The 20,235-nt window shown below is 41.7% G+C and overlaps 2 protein-coding genes across 3 annotated transcripts in view; one reads left to right on the forward strand and one right to left on the reverse strand.

Annotated features, from left to right (window-relative positions):
• Nucleotides 1-4,090: 4,090 nt before the first annotated feature.
• On the reverse strand, nucleotides 4,091-14,295 carry ALDH6A1 (aldehyde dehydrogenase 6 family member A1). Its single transcript, XM_056493371.1, has 12 exons — nucleotides 14,195-14,295; nucleotides 13,944-14,006; nucleotides 11,830-11,904; nucleotides 10,526-10,687; nucleotides 9,854-9,932; nucleotides 9,026-9,328; nucleotides 8,206-8,327; nucleotides 7,777-7,966; nucleotides 6,938-7,119; nucleotides 6,348-6,527; nucleotides 6,059-6,157; nucleotides 4,091-5,635 (listed from the first exon to the last, which is right to left on the reverse strand). Exons 1-12 carry the CDS (start codon nucleotides 14,252-14,254, stop codon nucleotides 5,531-5,533), a joined length of 1,620 nt encoding a protein of 539 aa, XP_056349346.1. The 5' UTR covers nucleotides 14,255-14,295; the 3' UTR covers nucleotides 4,091-5,530.
• Nucleotides 14,296-14,459: 164 nt separating this feature from the next.
• LIN52 (lin-52 DREAM MuvB core complex component) overlaps nucleotides 14,460-20,235 on the forward strand; it is a 39,685-nt gene continuing 33,909 nt past the window's right edge. Inside the window, exons 1-5 of one of the 2 annotated variants that reach the window (XM_056493377.1) lie at nucleotides 14,460-14,597; nucleotides 14,680-14,754; nucleotides 14,889-14,926; nucleotides 15,400-15,466; nucleotides 16,469-16,552. In XM_056493377.1, the coding sequence (XP_056349352.1) occupies nucleotides 14,579-14,597; nucleotides 14,680-14,754; nucleotides 14,889-14,926; nucleotides 15,400-15,466; nucleotides 16,469-16,552 (283 nt within the window). In that variant the 5' untranslated portion in view covers nucleotides 14,460-14,578. The remainder of the gene's footprint in view (nucleotides 14,598-14,679; nucleotides 14,755-14,888; nucleotides 14,927-15,399; nucleotides 15,467-16,468; nucleotides 16,553-20,235) is intronic. The other variant, XM_056493378.1, reaches the window with a different exon arrangement.

Consider the following 20,235-nt stretch of genomic DNA (forward strand, 5'->3'; position numbering starts at 1 on the left):
GGTTCCCATTTGCTCTCTCATAAATTCTTTCACTTTACCGCTATTCCTGCTTTTCTAAATGCAAGTACCAAGCAAACCCCTTTTACAGTTAGAAACTGAAAATGGAAACTAAAATTCAATTATTTTAACATCCTGTTTGTTGAATAAGGAGATACAAATCTCTGATCCCCATATATTGATGAGGTCAGGTTGTAGGAGACTGTTTTCTTGTTCATGTGCCAGTGCTTGTTTTCAGCCTATCTAGTATAAAAGTCTTCCTTGGACCTTTTTCCAGATGGCCAGTTTTCTTTCTATATCTGTCATTTTTTCCTCCTTTTGTAAACTTCCTCTGCACTACACCGCCATCTGTAGCACGGAGCGCACATACAGTGGAAACACTGTTAATGGCCTTATGGCACATGACCAGAAAATCTGAGAGACAGAAAACAGCACCAGCCAAGTGTGGTGGAGATCAAAAACTGCAGCAACTACTAGAAATGAAGGATTGAGAGATGGACTGAGTGAAGAACATAGCCCGGAATACCTCAAATGAGAGGACTGAGGTGGAAATGTTCTATATAGATGCTCTCTAATGTGGATCAGGAGATCATATCCCATAGAAAGCATTAAAAGAAAAAGGCCCAAACTGCCTATAACAAAATAATTTGGAGGCATGTGCAGTGAAGAAGCAATTTCCCCAAATTAAAATATTCAAAAGGAACAGAAATAGTACAGATAATGTGCACAGAGACCTAAAGGAATGCATGCATTCTTGGTGAGAGATCCTAAACCCCAGAAAAATGTTTGTTTAGTATGGATTGGCTACTGAATAACTTGGTGACACACAGTCAGTTGGAATACTTTGTTCAGGTTATCTCAAAAATGATACAGCAGAAACACTCCCTGAAAAATCGAGGGTGAAATTTGTAATTGAGGTCTAAGGAATCTTCTCCCCTGGAGAAGACTGGAACTGAAAGGGAAAATTCTGTATTGACCCTTTTTATGTATGAACAGGAGAGACAAGGACAAAACAATGTGTTTGAAACTAATACGTGTTTGTACAAGTCCTCCCCTTCCCAGTATTTATAACCACTAACAGAACAGAAGTAATTTGGTTTGTTCTATTTAGTTTAGAGCCATAGATTTAGAAGTTGAAAACACAACATTGTGGACTCACATTTACTTTTTTAATTTATGTGTTATGAAAAGCTGAATAACAGCAATGCAGAGCTAGAATTTTAAACCTGTTTTACACATACTGAATCCATGAATGATATACCTTTGAAATTTTCTTCAAATACATTGATCTTTTCCATGTTTTTCAGTGGAAAAAAAAATTTGACAAAACAGAATATTAGTAAGTTGACATGATTAAAAACCCCCTGTGTTTTATGATTGCTTTTTGTCCAAATGAAGGGGGCAAATCCATGATAATAATTTGTTTCTTCAGTAGGTGGATACTGAACTGGGCTGGTCACTTCATGTCAACAGGATTCCAGTAAGTTCTGAATCTAAAATAAGAATCTAGTGATGTGGCTTTGTGTGAGGTACTTTAACTTTTTGAAAAAGTTGGTACACTATATACTGATTGTGTACATGCACTATACTATACTTTAGTGTTAGATCTTTATGTATTGTATCAAAAGAAAAACAAGTGGAAATAAATTTTGGTACTGCTAAAGTCAAGAATAGAAGTCAGGAGAATTAACTTTGCTCAGTGCAGTGGGATTTATTTTGTCCAGTCACTAATGGATCCCTATCCATCTTTATCAAACAAGTAAATAATGTCTATTATGACAGTAGCAATCCCCAGGTATATTTCCTTATAAGAGCATTGTAAAGCAAACTTCCCAGTATCAAAAAATACAAATATCCACAGCCAGATTAGGAAAGGTTTGCTTACTCTATGGTTCATTGCTGTCTGCAAAGAAATGTGGGACCATGACTTCAGAGATACCTAAAATATGGCTCATGCTGGAAAGTCAAAGTTCAAGCAGCATTTAATATATTATAAGCTGTGAATTGGGACATAAGATATGTAGTAATGTATCTATATGCACATGAATGTTTGTGTGACAAAAGTGAGGAATTTTTAATTAATTTTAAAATTTATTGTTGTGTTGATCTTTCTGCAGAAGGCGTTTAGATTCAGTTCTCATGGAAAAACATCTCATGACCCCCTAAAGCCTTCTCTTATTGAAAAGCAGGTTTATGTTTTCTAGAGGAAAGTGGAAGTCCATGAAACTACAAGTAGATGTATTTTCAGCTAGCACAGTGAGTTTTGATTAAAAAGGCAAAATCTGTGCAGCTGATATTGCATTCAGTCCTCTCATCAGAGAGGGTGGACCACGATGAAGACTCATTTGCCTGATTTTCAGATACCAACTCTGATACAACTTTATTGCTAATTATACCACTCCAAGGCAAGCAATGTCAGCTTACCCTGGAGGAATAGGTAGGGCAGGGTTCTGGCATGCACAGCTTGTCAGATGTGAGGCAGTCAAGCACACAAACCAAAATGTAATACCCAGATAAAGTTCATAAGCAGGAGCCCTGGAGACATTTATACATATATATAAAGATACAGAAAGGTGTGAGACAATTCCTTTGGAAAGGCAGGCTGGCACTTTCCAAAATGGACATTGAAGTGGATTGGAGCCTTTTTCTTGACACAGACAAAGGGGGGAAAAAACCTCCTAGGAGTGGAAGTCACAGGGCCCAATTTTCAGAGGTGGTTAAGCCATTTTAAAATAATATTTGGATAGCTTTAAGAATCTAGATTTCAGTGCCTTCTAAAGAAAATGTTTTTCATAATATTCAAAAGTTTGACTATGAAATTGTATTTTAATAGTCTAAATAAATTTATTAGATACTTTGGACTATTGTATTACAAGGAAGATACATTATTTAGCTTATTTTAATATCAGATATTAAATAAAAAGGAGAATAAACAGATTAGTGGAAAGCAGTAATAGCAGTGAGATGAGGCAGGTAAATCATGACCAAATAGCATCTGCAGCTTGATCAAAAAAAGGCAGTTCATTATTAAAAAAGCAACACACAAGATCTGCATTTCTAGTACAATTCTATCTGCATAAAAATGCTGTTGGAAGTGTGGATAATTAGAAAAGATGTTTGCACACAAATGAAAAGATTATACAGGCATGTAGAAGATATCTGGAGAAAGTGCAGGAATAGTCCTGCAATTCCTCAGGGAGCAGGTAACCTTGATAATAGACAGCTTTTGTTACAGAAGAAGACAGATTTTAGAATTTCTAAAGGAAAGATACAATGGGTTTTAATAGGACAACAACCAAGTCAGAATAGCAGTGATTAGGGAGAAAATGAAGGCATTTGAAAGTAAATTACAGTATTAGAGGCTGTTAATTAGTATGTCTTTCCCAGGTGCTTGAGTGAATTCCAATGTCTTCTTATCTAGAATATTTTACCTTTGCAACACAGAAATACTTCTCCCAACCTAATACTTATTACACATTATCAGATTCATCCTCTTCTGCAGTGATCCTTCCACATACTCACATATTAACAGCCTAGACCAAATAAGGCAGCTATACACTTTCCATGAATAGCAGCCAGCAACTAGCAACTCATCTGCACTTTTCATTTTTAAAGTTAGCTTTGGAGTAAGGATGTGAATTCTAGATCCCCTGTCTGCTGCACTGCTGCTTTGACTCTGTGTTTGAAATCCATCTGAAATATACTTATTTTTCTCCTTCCTAAAGACCTCTTTCTTTCCCAAACTAGGAGCTTGCAAGACCCTGTACAATGCACTAGCATTTGGACTAGTGGTTAGAACCCTGTGCATAAAGTATTGGCATAACTTGATGAAGATGTATTTTCATTTTGTAGTGAAGGTATTTACATAAAGCTTAAGAGTTTCTGTGATCAAATTATGTGTAAATGGAAACAAAAACAAGGCATTCCTTGAAATGCTGTGCAGGAAACTGGTACAGAGGTCCCTGAAATGCTGTAAAAGGAAGATGTATACACGGGTTACAGGAGTTGCAGACCATCTCTTGTGGGGAGGAGAATAAAGTCAACATCACGCCTGTATAAGGTCTTACCAAGGAACAGTCATAGTATGCAGAAATATATGAGCATGTTTTTAATTTGTAATCAAATTGCAAAGTGAGAATTTCCCTCTAGTGTATAGCAGAGGAAAAAAACAAGATACAAACATTAGTGAATGCACAGCAATTGCACTAATATAGAGCTGTCAGTTACAAGGCATCTTTACCAGAAGGCAGGATACAAAGTGTTCACATTCAGATTGTTTAATTAGAACAAGTAATGGTTACAATCATTAGAAGTATATTATTTCCCATTGGTGTTTGAGTGAGATCCCTGCAGATCCTTCATGGCTGCATAATCTTTCAGGAATCAGAAATAAAAATATAGGTTCTCCAGCTTCAAATGTAGAGATTCTTAAAACCAGATTGTATATTCCAAGCCTTAATCTTCTCTAGCAATAGGAACTTGCAGTCCCAAGAGTACATGACTGTGTTTGAGCAAATGTGACAAGGAGTCAATCAACCAACACAAGAAATACAGCTACAGTCAGGACAGGAAACAAACAGAGAAGGCCTGGATGCTTTGTGATTAAAAAATGTGTTCTTTCTTCCTACTGACCTCTCTACTTACACTCCATTTGATTCAGATGCACATGATGCTGTGACACAAAGATACATATACATGGTTATGTTTCTGCTTCCCTGTTTTATGTCCTGTTTTATAGGACATAACAGAACATAACATGTGTAGGCTTGTATCCGTTAGCACAGTGAAAAGGCACCAAATGATTTTCAGGTATAATGGAATTGCTGGCAAGCTTGAGCATACAAGCCCCAGACAGAACAGAAACAGAAATTTTCAAGCTGTCAGAGGCACAGTGAAGGTCACTGTACCAAACAGAAATTTCTTTCATCCTCAGACAAGAAATCAAATATGCCTTCCTGAAAAATCCATACAAAGCTATTTCCCAATGTTTTGGAAACTGCTTGACAGGTGAAAGACTGACAACTTCTTGTCTCCATCGTATGTAAAGTCACTTCTATGAGACACTCAAGATGTCCCAGTTATGTCACTCAAAATGACTACTCATCTTTGAGTAAGGTGAACTCAGAATCTTAATATGCAAGATAAAGAGGTAAATAAACCTGCTACAAGATGTAGCCAGGAGTGAGTCACTAAGGCTAAAGATACTGAAGTAAAAACCAGAGTAATGTTCAAGTTCATGAGGTCTGGAAAGAAACACAAATTAAGACCAATCTCAGTGGCTGCCCTTTCAGTTAGATAAGGTTGTTTAGTCTTTGATAGGTTGTAGGGAAAAAATTAGCTCAGCTAACCAAAAAAACACTGACAGCAACAGAAAATCCAGACTGTGAGTCACATGAGCGCACCCAATCTGCACAGTAACAGATCCTTGAGACAAAGGAGCTTTCATTCATTCCCAAGTAAAGGGTGATAGTCAGGACAAAGCTGGAAAGTGCAGCACAGAAGGGCACCAGGAACAGCATCTGCAAAGGCTGGTTTAGTTTCCCATAGTTGGCATAACTACAGCAGGCTTGGCAATGGTGGCATCTTCCTCTTTCCACTGAGAAATGATAGTTTTCAGCTGTGTATAGAACTGCACTCCCTGGAGGAAAGGAGAGATCCACAGATCAGGTATTTGGCCTCAGGTCTACACTAGTAGTATATCGTCTTTTGCTTTATCTAAACAGGATTGAGTTTTCTTCTGTGGAAACATTTCTTGTCAGCCTGTTCTTTTTACCAGTTTCAAAAAGATTCTGATTGTGTGAGAAAGCTTGCTAGTTATTGCTCCCTTCTCAATTCTCCTAAAACTACTTGCATTTTTTTATTTAAGGGAAAAGAAAGAGGAATGGGGTATCTATGATTGTAACATGCATTATGGTGCTGTGATCACTGGCTGGTTTTCAGTTTCCTGGTTGAAATGGCTTCAGTCTCCTCACTAATGAGGTCTGATGACCATCTCCCCATTGCCATTTGTAACGATTTATCACAATTCAACCCAACAGAGTTCTCTGAATCAGAAAGTTACCTGTTTGCCATAGAAATTGGTGTCCCCTCTGAAAGAAGCACGAGAGCCAGTGAAAGAGAACATGGGCAGAGGCACTGGGATTGGAACGTTGACACCCACCTACACCAAAAGAAAGCTGCCATATTAGTCAAAAGAAGTAGCAGATTGAAGAGCACTTTCCAAAGGCTTCTATATTTTGTTTCCTTATATCTGAGGCTGGGCCCTGCTGGCTGAGAGGGCAAGGATTACAGCTGGTTATCCATACTGTAAATGGTGAGGGCTAAAAGCAACAATCCTAGCTGGAACATACCTGCCCCACATCTACTAAGTGAGAATACTTCCGAGCTGTGGCTCCATTGGTGGTGAAGATTGCAGTTCCATTCCCATAGGGGTTATTGTTCACCATCTCAATGGCATCATCCAAAGTGTCTGCTTCCAGCACCACTAGAACTGGCCCAAAGATTTCCTCCTTGTAGCAAGTCATGTTTGGCTGCCAATAGAAACAGCAGAAAAAGCAATTTGTATAAAGGATATAATAAAAATATTGTAGTAAATAGGATATTAGAAACACACATGCTGTTGGTACTCTTGATATTCCTAGGATTACTGATAACACTGCATTGCCACAGGCCATCCTTCAGTCCTCCTTACTTCTCCACTATTTCCTGTGCCCTGTCCTCTATCTAGTACACTAAAGAAGGCACCACTTTTCATCTCCAGAGTGCTTTCTGCTTTTACTGCCTGCATTACAATGAATACTTCATTGACACTGTGCTAGGGAAGCTGAGCCATTTATGACCTTTCTGCCTGGTGATCATTGATTACTGACTGATTTGGCTAACCCATTTTTCAGCTGACCCTGCAATATACACTTAAAAGCACTGGTTTTGGTCATCTTACCTTGACTTTGGCAAGAATCGTTGGTCCGACAAAATTACCATTTTCATAACCTTTCACTTTGACATTACGTCCATCCAGGAGAAGGCTGGCACCTTCTTTTACTCCTTTCTCAATCAGACTGCAAACCCGTTCCTTAGCTTGGGGACTGATTAGAGGCCCAAGATCTGCTCCAGGCTGGTCTCCTGTGAAGAGGCAGAGACACCAAGTTTTTAACTCTGACAGCTTCCTTTTCATAGGCATCTGTTGTGGAGATAACTACACTGGCAGGAAAAATCTGAAAATGATGAATCTGATGTTTCCAAGACACAAACCAAAGATTTGAGACATTGATGAACAGGAGCAATAGCCTGCAGCTCTCATAATCAACAAGAAGCCAAAATTCAATAAGAGATTATTCTCAGGAAGGAAACTTTTCCCCTTTGGAGCACTTTATTGAATATAAACAAAATATAATTCCCCTAGAATTAGTAAGTCTAGTTTTTTCAAAGTACTTGTTTCCGTTTTTCTTCTTTTATTGTAGACTTACTACAAATTGGAAGGATCCTGAAATGAGGTTGCTATATAAATGGTAGATATGAGTTAAACATAGGATTTAAGCTCAAATCTCCAGTTAAAACAAGACTGAGCCTGTAAACATTGCATCACAGTCCCCCCAGCAAGCTACCTCTACATAGGGCTGGGTTTCCCGGTCCAGACAATCTGCTAGCTCCTACCCCTACACATCAAACCTCTGGTGCCAATAGCTCCAAGGGTCACACCACAGTATGGCAGATAAGCTGACCTAAAAAGCTATGGTTTACAGAAGTGAAATACCTTGTAAAAATTGTCTCAGTCTGTACCTGCATTTACTCGTAAATTTTTGGCTCTGTCCACAAGCTCTGGCAGCCATTTCTGAGCTTCTCCTACTAGAATTGCTGTAGACAGGGCCATGCAGCGTTGGCCAGCTGCTCCAAAAGCAGCTCCAACCAGCTGGTTCAAGGTGTTCTCTTTATTGGCATCAGGCATCACCACACCATGGTTCTTGGCTCCCTGAAAAACAACACACAGTCTCCCATGATTAAGTACCCCAGACTGCTTCTTCTCTAGCCCTCTGGCAATGACTTCTTATAGTAGCTACAGTTCTGCTACCAACAGGCTGGCAAGAGAGCAGCCTTATCACTTAGCTATCAGCAGCAAAGTCAGCTTCTGCTGCTGAGTGGTCTCTCTTAACATTCACAGGCGACAGAGGTAGCCTATGTGCTGAAGTGTGCTCTGTTCAGAGACATTACCATGTTGGCCTGGACTCTCTTGCCATTCCGGGATCCTCTCTCATAGATGTATTCGCCAGCCTGATTAGATCCCACAAAGCTGATTGCTCTGATATCCGGATGGTCACAAATGAAATTCACAGCTTCAAATAGGAAATAATACATTATAACTGTGGTGCACAAATGCTTCCCTCTGTTCCCATCCCCACAGTGCTAAATCTATGTATCTTTCTTCTTATTGAAATTCTTGCCTGTTTCCTACATCTGAGTTCCCTGAAAGCCTGTCTGTGCAACTTTTCACTCACTTCTTAGCACACTGACTCCTACCCTTTCTTCATACTCCTGGCTCTCTTACATCTCTTCATGCTTTGGGCAATTCCCAGGGTGTCTGAGCAATGCCAAAGCGAAGTTAGTGTTCTCTATTTGTATCATTGTGTCCTGAAGCTACTTGTGTGCTATTAAGAATAGCATGTTAGGAGCCAGGATACTGGCATCTACTGTATAGTCAATGAGGCATTTAATTCTTGTTCAGGCTTCCTTGCGAAACCAAGATGATTTATCTACTTATTTCTGTTGCAGTTTAGGTTGCTAAATAGAATTTGAGCACTTACATGCTTGGGAACTCTGACCCCAATCCCCAACATTTTGTTCACCATATCTCCTAAAAGATCTGGTGCAAGCTGACAGAGAATCTCCCACTCACCTTTCAGCTTCATCAATAGAGCTGAAGCACCTGTCCAAACCTATCTAACAGCAGCAGTCTCAGACTCACCAACTGGTATCTCCCACTGAGCACACACAACACATACACTCATCATCTCCCAGGAAGGGTTGTTATTACCTTCATGTTGTCCATGGATAATATTCAGGGTCCCATCGGGGGCACCAGCATCCTGAAACAGCTTGGCAAGGAACATTAGTGCTCCTGGTACACGCTCAGATGGTTTCATCAAGAAGGTGTTTCCACAAACCATAGCCATGGGGAACATCCAAAGAGGGATCATGGCTGGGAAGTTGAACGGTGCAATTCCAGCACACACGCCCAGAGGCAGGCGGTAGGTGTAAGTGTCCATGTCTTTAGTGATGGAGGGCATGGTCTCTCCAAGGATGAGGGATGTCACACTGCAAGCATGTTCAACCACCTCTGCAGCAGAAAGGGAACACACTGCTGGATGAGCTGTTAACAGTTACTTCCCAAACTCCCTTTTCACTACTCCCTCGACCCACATCTTTCTTCCAGCCTCTTCTCCCACAACCTAAAACTCATTGTGCTCCAGAAAATCCCTCTGCCAAGCATTGTGAACAAATTATGAATGGCTTCTCTCTTGACCACACTACACATCATTGTGATAGGAGGACAGACACAACAGCCCCAGTACAAAATGGAGTACCTGGGACTCAACCTTAGATACCTGAGCACAGGCGAGAAGTTTTTATCCCTTTTTAGTAATTTGCAGTCACTTCTAGAAAAAGCTCTAACAATTTGGAAGTGATTTAAAGATACTCTATCTAAGAAAACTCTTCAGCTTAGAGCTACAGTTGACACTTTTCTTTGAATTGGAGGCTATAAAGGGAGCAACATGTACAGAGCCATCAATTGCTCAGGAGACCTCATCCCCTCCTGTGGGTTGTCAAAGCCCCTTTTTAACGGGAGGAGCCAGCAGCTTACGGAGGCCTCGGAAAACATCTCCCTCAGCATCAGCCAGGGTCTTCCCTTGTTCAAAGGTGATGAGTTTGGAAATTTCTTTCTGAAAACAGAAAACACAAAGTTTATGAATGTTAGAAAAGTGCCCACCCATGAAACAGAGTATAAGGACAGGACAGAATTAAAAGAGAATTGAACATGACAGTGAATAGACTGAACAGAACCCAGAAAAATCACTGACTGATTTGCTCCTTGTAGAAAAGAAGCCAATAACCCACATAGGTGACATCTTAGAAAAGATCATCCTAAAATGGCTTGTACTCTAATGCTTTCAGGTATGACACCACATACACACCAAAAAAGCAATCAGGGAAACCCAAAAACATAGTAACATACTTGTCTTCATCAACTAGTACATATTCCATCAAGGCTCAAAGTACCTTCTGTGGTCTCTTTGTAAAGGGACAAATTCAGAATAATATTCCGTAAGAAGCACTGCCTCTCTGTTACAATTTGATGAGAAGTGTTTCTCTGCACCTCAGGACAGTGTCTCAGTTGGCTTGATCATGGCATCACCTCTGAACTCTGTAATTCTGTTACAGAAGAACTCTGTAAACCCCAGTCTCTCAGTTTAGTTCCTAAAATCCGCTGCTATGCATTCAACCATAGCCATCACACACAGCCATGGTGTCTCACCAGATTGTCTTTGATGAGCTGTTGATAACGCAGAAAGATTTGCTGGCGACTCAAAACAGATGTTTCTGACCAGTTCCAAAAAGCCTTTTTGCAAGAAGCCACAGCTGCCTCCATCTCACTGGCTGTGGCTTTCGGTACACGGCCAACAACCTCATTTGTGGCCTGAAAGAGAAAACAAATTGCATCAAAACTCAACTTTTCCCATCTGTCCCCACCAACCATTCAATAGTCCTTTGACAGCACACACCTAATATTCTTGTTCTACAAGGAGTTGTACTTCTGAGGGCAGAGCACAAAGGAGATGCTTTCCTTGATTGCACACAAAAGGCCTGGGCTACAACTGCAGTAGTTCTGAATCTGAAAACTCCAAATATCTCAAATTAAGCACTCAGAAAACTGCAAATGCAGTGCTGATTTTCAAGCTGGAGTTGAAGTGACTTGCCTATCTTGAAACTTCTAGAGAGTATAAGGCAAAAGTGTCTATGGGCTGTGGTCTTTTCCATCATCTTGGTTCATCTGGCTGTCCCTCTTGCACATTAAATGAGGCAATATTTCTTTAGGAAAAGCAGCACATGACTGTGCAATTGCCATTGATGTTAGCTTACCTATACCCCTAGGCCAAAGTACTATATTTACACACAACCTCAGTTCTACAGTATTTTAACTTCAAGCTTGTTGCCAGTTTAACCTCCTTCTAATGTTCTTAAATTTGCTTTGATGTGGCAAAAATTTCAGATATATCATTAAGAGAGAAACTACTCAAAACATGAGGGAGAAAATTAAACAAGAAAACTGGTTGCTACACAGAGACCAAATGAGTTTCATGAACATGGCTTGCAGCTCTGATCATTCCCACAAGCAAATGAAAATAGAGCTTTACAGAGAAGATTTAGAAACTGCTGTTTAAATGCTTACTAGGGAGGCCAGGAGGGTCAGAATTTTGAGTGCAACCTCATTTCCACTTGTCTTTGGTGGAGTATGTAGATAATACAAGTGCTACTTATCTATTTTGCACTGCATAGTACCCAACTTCTAACTTCTCTGTGATCATTGTGTGTCATAGATAGAAGCTCTCTGAAAGGAGAGGCACTTCAGTTCTCAGGATTTTTCACCTTTTTGCTCTGAGAGTAATATCAGTCTGTATCAGGACTTCACATTCAGCTAGAATCAAATCACACCAGTTGATTTCATATACAGGGTGAAGGACACCCTTCAGAAATTTGACATACCCATCACAGAACCTTTCTATGAGAAAAAAAATATAACCAGAGTTTAAGCTTCCTTTCTGGAGATCAGAGGCTTACCGGGTTGTGGATATCAATCCATTCAGTAGTTTTGGACTCAATAAACTTCCCATCAATGAAGAGTTTGGTTGTTGGCTGTGAAAGTCAAAACACTGGACAGTGAGTTATTTTTGTCTCCATTTGCCTAAATACCAGTGAACCATATTACATGCAAACCTTCATCATTTACTGCTATGTGAACCACTAGAGAGTGTAGATCCAGTCTTCACAGCAAGACCCAGCTAACTGCTCTCTGCTCCATTTTTCTCTCACTTTACACCAAAAGGGCCAAAATTCTTTCTAAGAGCAGTTATAGAAAAAAATACATTGCTCTGCTTATGTTCAGAATTATTTCAATTTAATCAAAACCTGAAAAACTGCAACTCATAAATTGTGAATTTATGTGTGAACTGTTCAGAAGAAACAGTTAATAATTCACTCATGGGAAATCCATGAACCCAGTGCAGACTGTAAAACTGTCCCATGTGCCTCCTTCCCATCAAGCCACTAAGCAGGTTCATCTTTCCAGTTCATAGCTTCAAGCAGAAAATTGGACTTTTCCTAACCCCCACTTGGTTTTGCAACTAAGAGCAAGGAACCTGCATCTGTGGCTGTCCTGGCTGGCAGCACAAAAACCAGAACTTTCCCACTCAGATGAAGAGGAGGGACAAGGAAAGTTTGTAATAAGGAGTTGAGGCAAACATTGAACAGAAAGCAGAGGTAAAAGCTGTAGCTAGCATTAGATAGGCAATGAAAGCATAGCATGTAGGAAAACAAATTGTGACTGTATAAATTAAGAAACTAGAAAAGAGGAGTTGACATTGGGAGGTAAGGAGAAAACTAGGAGAAAGCAAGAACCAGTTAATCATGTCACAAATCCATGATCTGTGGAGAACAGGTAAGAGAAAGGGGAAATGGATCTTCTGTATGAATAACAGAAATGGGACAGATCAACAGAACTGGTACACAAACACAAAGATATCAGAAAACTGAAGAAATGATGATGTGGAATTATGAAAGGGAGATGAGGACTTGGATGCTATCTAAAGTGTAACGAAGAGAAAGAGATTGGGGGAAGAATCAGGAACAGAAATGGTATTGGGTGGACAAGTGATGACAGTGGGAAAAGGATGAAAATGAAAAAAAAATGAGGGCAGTGTTAGTTGGAGCAAATTGAGAAAGCTTGGAGATGAGAAAGCTAGGATCAGAAGTGTAAAATAAGTCTCTTTATGAACAAGCAAGACCTAATGATTTGGAAAGCAACACTAGGAGAGAATTAAAAGGAAAAAGTTGCAGATGATTGTGTAGCTGGAACCACACTTGGGGAAGAGAGGGAAAGTCTGTGCCTACGAAAACACAATCTCCTCTAGAATCTGGAAGGAAGCACAGGAAATCCGAGTCCCTTGACCAAGTTTCCTGACTGTCAGAAAAGCTGCTGATCTAGTGCTGGTCTAAAGAATGACAAACTCCTATGGCTATCAATCCCTCCATCAGCCTCAGTGCCATGTCTCTGCAATGGAGCTACAAGCTCCAGTGCTTTATGACCCACAGACTTCAGTGCAATGGAGTTCATGTCTTTTTCAAACTGCTTAAAAAGGGTATCTCAAAAATTGAACACGCAACAAAAAATATTTTAAGCAAGCCAGGAAATGCTGAATTAAAATTAATTGCACTTTTTCCATAAGATCGCCACTTTTTTCTTCTGTAGAGAATGCACCTGCTGTAGAAACATGGACGGTAGTAAAGCAGACTATTTGTGGGATCCTGGTTTGTAGTTCGGAGAGTGCGCAGCCATGGACAGCGGAAGAAAAAAGGCAGTACAACAACTAAAGCTGTTCGATACTGTCCGAAGGAAACCAGATCCCCCTCTGTCGCAAACAGATGCATGAGGCCAGTCCAGAGCCACCCGGAGTAACGCGAGGTGACAGCGGCCGCCACACAGCTCCGGAGCTGACAAATCGGACACAGAACTTTTTCCGTCTCTCCCATCAAGCACGGGGGCAGTGTTTGCTCCACCGGAGCCACCGGGGCTCCAGCCTCAGCAGAGCAGACCCGAGGGAAGCGTCCAGCGGCGGCGGCGCCCGGGGCTCTCCCGCACCTCCCTCCCTCCGCCCCCCACGGGCTCGGGAACTCACCACCGAGGAAGAGAAGGGCGCGGCGACTGAGGTGATCCAGGGGGCACCGGCTCTCCGCGGCAGCTGGACGGGGGGAAGCACAGACCACCTCAGGGCGGCTCAGGCAGCACCTCCCCCCGACCCCCCTTCGGCTGCTCCCCGCCCGGGACCGACCTCCCCATCCCCCGCGGGGTCCCGGTGCCGGGTGAGCCGCGACCCCCTGCGCCGCCCGAGCCGCGGGAGCCGCCGCGGGCCGGGAGCGGCCGCCTCACCCTGAGCGCCAGGCGGCGCCGCCCGCCCCACGCCCCGCGCGCCGCCGCCGCCGCCGCCATCCCGGCCGAGGGTCGCTGCTCCGCGGCCCCCGACGGCGACCCCCGCCCCGCCCGCCCCGGGCCCCGCCCCCGCGCGGCCCGCCGCCAATCGCCGCCGGCAGCCGCTCCGGCCACGCCCCCCTCGGCCCCCGCCCCCCGTGCCGGGCCGCGGATTGGCGGAGGGGGCCGAGCCGCCCTCCGAGCGTCACGGCCCGGCCCCGCCCGGCCCAGCTCCGCCCCGCAGCGGCCGCGAGCGCGGCACGCGGAGCTCGGGGGCGGGGTTTGCTTGGCGCTCCCGCTCGGGCTCGGCCGCGAGGGCGCGGGCGGTCACGTGAGGCGCGCGCCATGGCGGCTCCCGCGGACGGTGAGGCGGGAGGGCCGAGCGGCACCGCCGCGCCCCCGCGCCGCTCCGCGCCCCAGCTCCCCTCACCCCCTCTCTGTTGCAGGCGCCGACCTGGAGGCCTCGCTGCTGAGCTTCGAGAAGCTGGACCGCGCCTCCCCGGACCTGTGGCCCGAGCAGCGTAAGTGCGGCGGGCCGCGGCCCCGAGTGTGACAGCTCGGGGTGGGGTGGGGAGAACCGGGCCGGGCCGGGCGGGGTGGCGGTGCCGCCCGCAGAGGCGCTCAGCCCCCGCCAACCTCCGCTTTCTCTTCCCAGTGCCCGGGGTTGCCGAGTTCGCCGCCTCCTTCAAAAGCGTGAGTGAGCGCTGCTTTGCCTTTCGCGTTTCCTCCTTCCGTGTGATGGTAGATCTGCAGCATCTCTCGCGGGCTTTACACATTCTGTGAACCGCATCTCAGTGATAACTCCCGTATATGCTATAATACGCTTTTGATTTTAATGTATTTTTTGTATATGTGTGTTTCTTTTTACATACCTTATGCAGTTTACTGTGTATGAAAATTATACTTTGGAAGAAATAAAGGGTTTTAAACTTCAGAAGACCCTATTATTCATACTGGTTTTTGGCTTGTGGATGGCATTTGTGTATGCCATTTAAAATTCTAAAAGGTCCAGGAAAAAACAAGATTAAACATAAAAGTATTTCTATGGAGCGCACGCTCATATTTTTGCTGTCAGCGTAACTAGTTTTCAATATAGATCGTACTTCATTGTATAATTATAAAAATGAACTTTTCTGAATATGAACTTACGTTTTTTTTCAAAACAGCCCATTACAAGTTCTCCTCCCAAGTGGATGGCTGAATTAGAAAATGATGATATTGATATGTTGAAGGGTGAGTATGAATATTGTGGGCAGGAATTGAGATTGCCAAAGCAGGTGGGAATTCAGTACTTAATTAGAGGCTTAAAACACTTGTTCTTTAAATGTTCTGCTGGTGGCCCTATGGCCTGAGATCTCTAGTCATCATATTTGCAGAATCTCCAACTCAGAAGTCTCTTTATCTTGCTAATGATAGACATTTTCATTAAACCAGTTATTTCCAAGAGCCCATCCAGATGTCATGACAGGCTGGTTTTTCAAAACAAGCAGTGTAACACTGTGTACATTTCAGTCACTTTCTTAGCCATTTTTATCACTGTATAAGTATAGTGAGCATCTCCTGCATTTTGAGAAGTAGCATGAATTTTTTGGAGAGACTCAGCTGATCAGTTGGTGAGTAGCTTGAACTTGTTGATTGACTTGTTCAGAAATGCTCTCCACATGTGTATTCCCTCCCAGATCCAGGAGCTCCAGTGCAATGGTGAGGCTGTATGGGCAAGTTACAGAAGGATTAGCTAGCATGTAGACTTGCTTCATGTTGCAGCTGTTAGTTTGCAGTGAACATCAGTGTGCTCTGCCTCTCTTGAATTGCAGATGGTGATGTGTGATGTGTCACAGTGGCATGTCATGGCTACAAAATGAAAGTGAGATAAATTAACTCTGACTTTCTCGGAGAAATGTGCCTCTACTCACATTATTAATGTAAAATAAGCCCATTCCCTTGGATACTTTTATATAGCTTGTTCATATTGCAATGTGAATTTACAAGAGCTTCCAGATTATGGATCAAATTACTCTTTGCAATGGTGGCTGATTAAAGCATGAACTAGAGTCATGGCTGACTTTCTCCTTACGTTAAAATTAGGAGTGGAGTCAGCTTGAATTTTGAACATACACTTGAAAAAGATCCTGGCAGAAGTATGGCTTGAAAGTGCTCTGTGAAGTACTAAACAGGTGAACTGCTGCTGGAGGACTATGGATAGTATTAAAATTCACCTTTTTTTCTCTTCTTAAGAACTGGGGAGCCTCACTACAGCTAACCTGATGGAAAAAGTTCGTGGCCTGCAGAACCTGGCTTATCAGCTGGGACTGGATGAATGTAAGTGCTGTACACAGATGTGACTGACTGCATTGCAAATCTTTCCACTAAAGCAAGTGTTTGTACATTTGTGGATGGAAAAGTGTTTTGGCAGATTTGGCAACTGTTTGACAGTTGGTGACCTCCTGCAGCAGGATGAAAGAATGAACTTACATCTCCAAGTTACAGCCTACCTGCATGGGGGAAAACATGTATGTCAGTCTGGTGTTACCCAGTGGTACAGAGAATTCTGCTCCTGAGTTAACATTGTCATACATAAATCAGGTCACTTTGCTTAATTTCCCACTCGGATGCTAAAGGTATTCTCAGAATACTTGTGGCAGTACTTCTCTCAAATTTCATGCACTTGAAATTTGAAACTTGCACTTGTGTATAGGATTCTCCTATCACTTTGTTGTTCATACTGTTTTCTGCTTCTGTAGCTTATTTTTTCTACCCCCATTGTGGTGGGAAGTAGTGTCATTAAGTAATAAAGATGACCTTCATCCCAATTGTAAACAGCCAGCTCTTACTGGGGTTTTTTGAAGAAAGAGCTCCTTTCATTGTCTCATTTAGGACTCTAGTTAACAGGTTTATTCAGCTTTGAGAATTTCAGGAGTATTGTGGAGTTGTTTTTAATGCTACTCATACATACTGACGCATTTATTTTTTTCTTCTGCTGAGCTATGCTCCAATGTAGACTTTGGTTGCAATTACTCTTGAGCTACACAAAGCATTAAAAGTTTAAAGTCTTTCACCTTCCTTTCAGGAGGTAGCACAACTTAGTAATAAACCTTTAGTATACCTTTCTGACTGCAAACCTTAGGATAGCCTAGTGCATTCTTCATAACAAATCATTAAGCTTGTTTTAACATACTTTAAGTTTATTTTACTTTCAGTGCTAACATCTGTTAAGACTGTGTAAAGCATTTGATGGAGTAGAAGTTAAAGTATAACAGTGTAAAACTGAGTGACATGCAAAGATTGGCTGATGATTTGCTTTCTCAGTTAAGTTGTAGGCCCTGATATCAGACAGTGTTGTTCTGCTAAATGGGCTTTAGCAGAGCCTGAGTTGCAGTAAAGCTAGAGAGATGTTTGTTTCCTTATTGCATGTGCAATATTTGTTGCATGTGTTTCCATTTACTATTACTGAGAACAAGTGCATACATAAAGAAGACAAAGTGAGCGAAAACTAAATATGTGAGGCTCAACTTAAGTCTTGAATTTTCAAGCTTTATGAAGGGTTTCCATCTTTATAACTTCTTGTCACAGTTTTCCTTTACACTGTAATCCATTGAATACTTTGTGTGTCATAAAATACATTTATCTTTGGAAAATTCTAACCAAAAATTAGTTGTGGAATTTGAACAGAAGCTGCTCAGGACTGGTTTTTCCTAATATTGTCTTTAGGTTATTTTCTCTTACGGACTTAGATAAGTGAGAGAACAAGAAAAAAAATCCAAGTGATGTGTTCGTCAAAGTTACAGGACTTGTGATTTTGTCTTGAGCGTATTGGATTTGTTTGTATCTCTATACTGAGGTTTGCTAGTCCCCCGTTGACTTGGCTGGTTCATTGAAACTGACTGTACCAAAGCAGGACAAAACCTGATGCTAACCAATCCCCTCTAGATGGCAGCATGAGGCCTCCTGCAGAAGTCTTGCTTCTTTTTTATAAAACTGACATTTCCAGAATGGTTTGGGGCTGTTCTTCCCAAGATTGTTTTTTGTGACATATTTTATCTTCAGTGCACTGTCTTTTTTTATTGTATTTTCAAGTGTTTCATCAGCAGTGAGGTTAAGAGACAATTCTACTTCAATATATTAGCAACTTAGTTTTTCTTCCAACTCTTCTCTTCTAGATCCCACCTCAAATACTTCATATTTTCAAAGACTCTCATTTTCATCCAAGTTATTCATTACCTACTGTGCAGGAGCAGGATGATTCCTGCAGCACTCCATGAAATATGTATCTATTGAGTGACATTGCAATCATGTTGTGAGATCTGTTATAGTTATACCCAGTTCACAACATACTTTACACCAATTTTGCATTAGAATTCATTAGGCAAAGTGCTGTGGGACTGGGTACCTTTTGAAAATTTTCTTTATTGAGGTGCTACTGCAACATTAGCATTGAAATCTGAATAATGGTTTGTCATGATGTGGTTTGATGAATTAGTAATTACTGAGTTACCTGCCTTGTTTCTTGAATTCATACGAACTCTCTTTCTGTTTTGCCTATATAAGTGGGCTTTCTTGACAAGTTTGGAACAGATGTATTGAATGTTTTGTCCATCTTGATGACTTATCTGGATGGCTTTCATCTAGGAACAGTTGAATACTGTTATCTGAATTCCACATTTTTATTATATACAATTCGAGTTGTCCCTAACTTTTTGGCCATGGATTTCTCAGTTCCTCTTTTAGTTGCATGCTTTTCACAGATTTTCTTTCTCTGCAGCTAACTTCCTCCTCTCTTTTTAATTTTTTTAATTTCCCTGTCAGTGATTTTGCTAGTCTAATCTCTTGTGTTAGATTAAATTTTTTATTTGAAGGTAGTTTGTGATGTTCTTACTGTAAAATTAGGAATGACTGTATTATCCAATGTAAAATCCTTATACTTTTTCAAGAGCAATGAGATAGTTCCCAAACATGCTCAACCAAGTCTCCTTATTTATAGTTTCCTGCACTTTTGTGCACCCTGGTTTTCACTAGATTCTAGCAACTTTGCTCCTATTTTCTTTTTAACACTGATTTGTTTTCCATATATGTTCAAGCAAATTTAAAAATAAAGAGTGCAGGGAAGAGCTGTTTGATCAAGGGCCCACAGATGAGACCTGGATGACCTGGGAGATTGCAGGTGAACAGCAAAAGGTTTGTTGTCTTGTAGCACCAGAGTGATAAGAGAAGAGCCAGTCCAAGTTTAGTCAATCAGTGATTGTTTTCTTTAATGTGAAGAACAAGTAAATTACTAGGGTTTTTTGGCCTGAAGAGAAACAGCTGATCTAGTAAAAAAAGATCTGTTAAACATTAATGCAGAGAAAGTGTGAATAGGGAATAACTCCTCACTGTTTCTCATAGTATGGGAGAGAGAATAAAAGAGTGAGTTGGGATAGACACGAGGAGGTGCTTGTGTTTTGCATAACACAACACAGAACATAACACATCCCCACTGGAGCTTGTGGGCATGGAGTTTCTTACTCAGTAATGAGAAAAATGATTGGAGGATAAATCCTTCCAGGGTCTCTGATTGCTGAGAAGTCCCCAGTGGCTTGGACATCTTGGAGATGCAGAAAGCACAGAGAGATTACCATTCAGGTACCATGTGTGCCTTCCTGCACTTACACTCTTCTACAGATGTTTGCCATTGATGTGTTAGTCAGAATGGTGGATTGGAAGGACCTTTTGTTTGACAGTGGATATTTTTGTTTACTTATTTTAGTAATATGCTAAACTGCCTGGTAGTTAAGCAACTACCAGAAATCTCTGAAGATTTCCTGTAATGGAGAGACTCTTCCAGAGGCAGCAAGAGATGGATAGGCTCATGAATGAGGAACAACTACCTTGCTCTTGAGTTAAGCTGTCCTTGGTTTTGAATTGTAGTGCTCTGCAACTTCAGCAGCCTCTGAAATTCCTAGAAAATCATAAAGGAGTCCTTCTGAATTCCAAGCTATGTACAGTTCACCACTTTTTTCTTAGATTGG

This window comes from Oenanthe melanoleuca, chromosome 5 (genome assembly GCF_029582105.1).
Source record: "Oenanthe melanoleuca isolate GR-GAL-2019-014 chromosome 5, OMel1.0, whole genome shotgun sequence".
NCBI lineage: Eukaryota > Metazoa > Chordata > Aves > Passeriformes > Muscicapidae > Oenanthe > Oenanthe melanoleuca.